General features: G+C 57.3%; 1 protein-coding gene across 1 annotated transcript in view; it reads left to right on the forward strand.

Moving 5' to 3' along the window:
• LOC107199104 (electrogenic sodium bicarbonate cotransporter 4) overlaps positions 1-5,019 on the forward strand; it is a 19,051-nt gene that overhangs the window by 6,440 nt on the left and 7,592 nt on the right. The window contains exons 6-12 of the mRNA XM_033511675.1: positions 1,192-1,349; positions 1,433-1,520; positions 1,685-1,995; positions 2,185-2,466; positions 2,944-3,118; positions 3,641-3,774; positions 3,859-4,130. Of these exons, the coding sequence (XP_033367566.1) occupies positions 1,192-1,349; positions 1,433-1,520; positions 1,685-1,995; positions 2,185-2,466; positions 2,944-3,118; positions 3,641-3,774; positions 3,859-4,130 (1,420 nt within the window). The remainder of the gene's footprint in view (positions 1-1,191; positions 1,350-1,432; positions 1,521-1,684; positions 1,996-2,184; positions 2,467-2,943; positions 3,119-3,640; positions 3,775-3,858; positions 4,131-5,019) is intronic.

The following is a 5,019-nucleotide window of genomic DNA, read 5'->3' on the forward strand; positions in this document are numbered from 1 at the left end:
AGTTTTTAGGGAATGGGATAACAACTTGCTTTGGGTTTTTAGGGAATGGGATAACAACTTCCTTTAGGATTTTAGGGAATGGGATGGGATAACAACTTCCTTTGGGATTTTAGGGAATGGGATGGGATAACCCACTTTCCCCCCAGGATGTCCTCTCTGGATTTACCTGGGGTGAAGCACTTTAGGGCAATACACAATAAATAATGTTTTACTTCCCTGGATTTCACGGACAGAAATCCACCTCCTGCTGGGTTTACCAGGGGACAGGGACACCTCAGAGCTTTCCAGGCCACCTCCCGAAGCCAATCCACCCCGGTGCCCGCTCAGGAACCCCAAATATCCCCTCCAGCAATGGGGGTTCGGAGGGTTAATCCCAAAATATGCAAAGCATTTAGGTTTAATCGCCCTATTAGACCCACTACAAAGGGACTTTTTAAGTGTTACACGAAGCTTAGTGGCCACTGGTAACTCCTGCTCTTATTCCAGCCGTGCTGGAGTTGTTTTATTATTATGATTTATTTTTTTTTTTTTAGAGTTTTTCCATTTGGGTTTAAAAGATTAGGACGGGGAGAGGCGGCTGCCCGGCTCACATGCCTCCCCTCATGCTGCCGTATAGATTATCATAACTCCCTGCCCGGCTGGGTATTGAACCCTTTTAGGCTGGGAATGAAAAGAGCTGCAGGGGAGAAGAGACCTGGGGAATAAATCCATGGATGAGGTTTTGCTGCTCCCGTTTTATTTTTGTTCCAGCTCCCGGAACGGGGCTGGGGAGGAACGAGGTGTGAAAATCCGCGGAGTTCAGGGGTTCTGTGCCACGCAGGGGCTGCAAATAAACTCCAGAAATGTTCCTGGATGCTGGATCTGGCATCCCTGGGCTTTGAATCAGGTTTTCCAGGGCGAGTTTTGCTGGTGGAGAACCCAGGAGAGCAAAACCAGACGTTGCTGGAGCCCTGGGGGTGCAGTTTAGAGCCAGTCTCGGTTTTAGCCTCATTGCTGAAGAAATTTGGCTTTGTGGATTTTTTTTCCTGGCTGATTCCCAGATGTGGCTCCTCAATCCCCACTGGGACAACCAGAGGTGAAATCTTTGAGATTTTCCCACCCAGAGACTTCAACTTTGGCGGGGAAAAAAGGGGGAAAAGCCGAATTTCGGCGACCGCTCCCTCCGTCCCTCCCTCTTGTCTTCCCCAACAGCTGAAGAACAAATTCATCAAGAAGATCCCCAAGGACGCCGAGGCCTCCAACGTGCTGGTGGGAGAGGTGGAGTTCCTGGAGAAACCCTTTGTGGCCTTCGTCAGGCTGCTCCAGGCCACCATGCTGGGAGGGGTGACGGAGGTCCCCGTCCCCACCAGGTGGGCGCCGCGCCCCGGGGGCCGAGCGGTCTGGTGGCACCAGAGCTTCGAGGTGGCCAAAGGCGGCGACTTTCCCTCCCCAGGTTCCTCTTCATCCTCCTGGGTCCGGCGGGAAAAGCCAAATCCTACAACGAGATCGGCAGGGCCATCGCCACTCTGATGGTGGACGACGTGAGTAGAGGCCACCCCACCGCCAGCCCTCGTTTGGGACATCCTGGCTCAAAACCGAGCAAAAAAAATAATCAATTTCCACCTTCTCACCCCAAAAATTGAGATTTAAACCCCTGGGAGTGGAGGCCATGGCCAGGCTGACCCTGCCCTGTGTCCACGCCCAGCTCTTCAGCGATGTTGCCTACAAAGCTCGGGACAGGGAGGACCTGATCGCCGGCATCGATGAGTTCCTGGACGAGGTCATCGTCCTCCCGCCCGGCGAGTGGGACCCCAACATTCGGATTGAGCCCCCCAAGAAAGTGCCCTCAGCTGAGAAGAGGTGGGTGAGGGCCACAGGGCTGGACCCATTTCTGGGGGGCTTCAACCCAGAAAAAAACCCTGCAGAAGTCCCAGGAATGCTGGATTTGCAGCAGGTTTTGTTCCCAGGTCGGCTCAGAGCCACTTTCACTCCCCTGGAACAACTTTTTAGTGAGAGGTGACCCTGCCCAGGGCAGGAGTTGAGCTGGATGATCCTTGAGTCCCTCCCAACCCATCCCACGACTCCTGGGGTTGGGTCAGCTCTGGATCTGTCCAAATTCAGCCCAAAACCCAAACTCGGCTCAGGCTCAGAGCTGCACCATGGCCGGGGCTGGGTGATGCCGATCCGGTGGTGCTGATCTGGCAGTGCCGATCCGGTGGTGCCGATCCAGCGGTGCCGATCCAGCGGTGCCGATCCAGCGGTGCCGATCCAGCGGTGCCAATCCGGTGGTGCTGATCTGGCGGTGCCGACCTGGCGGCGCCGACCCGGCGGTGCCGATCCAGCGGTGCCGATCCAGCGGTGCCATTCCGGCGGTGCCGGAGCGGATCCGAGGCGGTGCCGGTGTCCCGTAGGAAGNGGCGGCGGCAGCGACGATGGGGAGATGCCCGAAGTCCACGAGATTGGGGAGGAGCTGGCCTGGACCGGCAGGTGAGCGAGGAGCCACCCCCAAAAAACCTCCGGAGGGTGCTGGGATCCATCAGCGTCTCCCACGGGCTCATCCTGGGGCAGGGAGGGGTGAAATCCCGGTGGGAACGGGATTTGGTCAGCACCGGATCTATTTATGAGTCCATATATCAAATTATATTTATGTATCAATATTTGTACATCTCCCAGCTGGCCAGAGGAGCTGGATCCCTGGATCCCTGGACCCCTGGATCCCTGGATCCCTGGATCCCTGGAGTGTCCAAGGCCTGGGACAGCGGGAGGTGTGGAATGGAATGGGATGGGATTTAAGGTCCTTCCCAACCCAAACCACTCCAGGATTCCAGGGCTCTGTTTTGGTGGAAGTCACCAGCTCCTTGGAGAATGGGATGGGATTTAAGGTCTTTCCCAATCCAAACCACTCCAGGATTCCAGGGCTCTGTTTTGGTGGAAGTCACCAGCTCCTCGGCGGTGTCTCCGCAGGTTTTGTGGTGGCCTCTACCTGGATATCAAGAGGAAGCTGCCCTGGTTCCCGAGCGACTTCTACGAAGGTTTCCATATCCAGTCCATCTCCGCCATCCTCTTCATCTACCTGGGCTGCATCACCAACGCCATCACCTTCGGGGGGCTGCTGGGGGACGCCACCGACAACTACCAGGTGTGGCCTGGTGTGTCACCGGCCTGGGGACGGGCAGGGATGGGATGGGATCTGGGGTGGGATCTGGGGTGGGACCCGGGATGGGACCCGGGATGGGACCTGGGATGGGATCTGGGATGGGACCCAGGATGAGACCCAAGATGGGATCCGGGATGGGACCTAGGATGAGACCCTGGATAGGACCTGGGATGGGACCTGAGATGAGACCCAAGATGGGACCCAGGATGGGACCCAGGATGGGACCCAGGATGGGACCCAGGATGGGACCTGGGATGGGACCCAGGATGGGACCTGGGATGGGACCTGGGATGGGACCTGGGATGGGACCTGGGATGGATGGGATGGATTTTACTTGTCCCATGCCAAGCTTCTGGGGGTGGACACTCATGGCCAGGTGGGACTGGCAGCCCTGGGATCCCTCCATGGAGCAATGGGACACGGTCCCAACCCGAGCTCCCTCACCCCCATCTCCATCAGGGGATCCGTGGGGCACCCCTAACTCTGCCTCTGCTCCGTCCCCAGGGGGTCATGGAGAGCTTCCTGGGCACGGCCATGGCCGGCTCCATGTTCTGCCTCTTTGCCGGCCAGCCCCTCATCATCCTCAGCAGCACCGGCCCCATTCTCATCTTCGAGAAGCTGCTCTTCGACTTCAGCAAGTGAGTGCTGGGCCACGCCAGGGGGGTGGGACGCGTCCCCCAGCCCCCGGCCGCTGTCACAGGGCCGCGTGTCCCCTCCTCCAGAGGCAACGGCATCGACTACATGGAATTCCGCCTGTGGATCGGGCTGCACTCGGCCCTGCAGTGCCTTATCCTGGTGGCCACCGACGCCAGCTTCATTATAAAGTACATCACGCGCTTCACCGAGGAGGGCTTCTCCACCCTCATCAGCTTCATCTTCATCTACGACGCCATCAAGAAGATGATCGGGGCCTTCAAGTACTACCCCATCAACTCCGACTTCAAGCCCGACTACGTCACCATGTACAAGTGCGAGTGCGTCGCCCCCGACCCAGGTGAGTTCATCCCGGGGCCAGGTGGGTTGGTCCAGGAGCCGGGGGTGGGAGGGTCCTGGCGCGGATGAATCCCACGGGATCGCTGGCCCAGGATGCGGGAGGAGGCAGCTGCCTGGGCTGGAGAGACCTCATCCTCATCGTCCTCCTCCTCGGAGCGGGTTTGGGAGACGGAGGAAGAGCCTTTTCCCCCTCCTTGGATGAAGGACTGGGAGTTTCCTGGGACGTGGTGGATGGAGAGTCGGGATCTCAGCCTGGAGCGGCCGTGCTTGGATGGATAAGAAAGAAATATGGAAGAAAAACAAAAAAAGGACATTTCAGGTGGTTCCAACCTGCTGCTGATGGAAACTGAATCTCCAGGAAACACCTGGAGTGGTTCTGTGCTCTGCAGTGCCTGGGACACCCGGGGATGTCCCAGCCGGGGTGGAAACCTCCATGGACTGTTTCTTCTCCTCTTTTTCCACTCCTTTTCCAAAAGGAGAGGCCATCAGGCTCTGGGCAGATGGTCCTTCCATGGTTTTGCCCTTGGAGAGACGTCCTGGATGATCCCAGATCCGAATTGTGGAGCTTGAATGCTCCTGGGAGGGAGTGGAGATGGCTTTGGGCTCACAGCAGTGAGCAGCTGCTCTCCCAGGAGCTGAATTCGTGCCAAAAAAAGTAAATTTTGGGGAGCACCAGCTGCAGCCAGAGGAGACTGACAGTGAAGGTGAAGGTGGATGAAGGTGAAGGTGGATGAAGGTGAAGGTGGATGAAGGTGACGGATGAAGGTGAAGGTGGATGAAGGTCACAGTGGATGAAGATGACAGGGGATGAATGTGAAGGTGGATGAAGATGATGATGGATGAATGTGAAGGTGGATGAAGGTGAAGGTGGATGAAGATGATGGATGAAG

The sequence above is a fragment of the Parus major genome, unplaced genomic scaffold (genome assembly GCF_001522545.3).
Source record: "Parus major isolate Abel unplaced genomic scaffold, Parus_major1.1 Scaffold434, whole genome shotgun sequence".
NCBI classification, from domain to species: Eukaryota; Metazoa; Chordata; class Aves; order Passeriformes; family Paridae; genus Parus; species Parus major.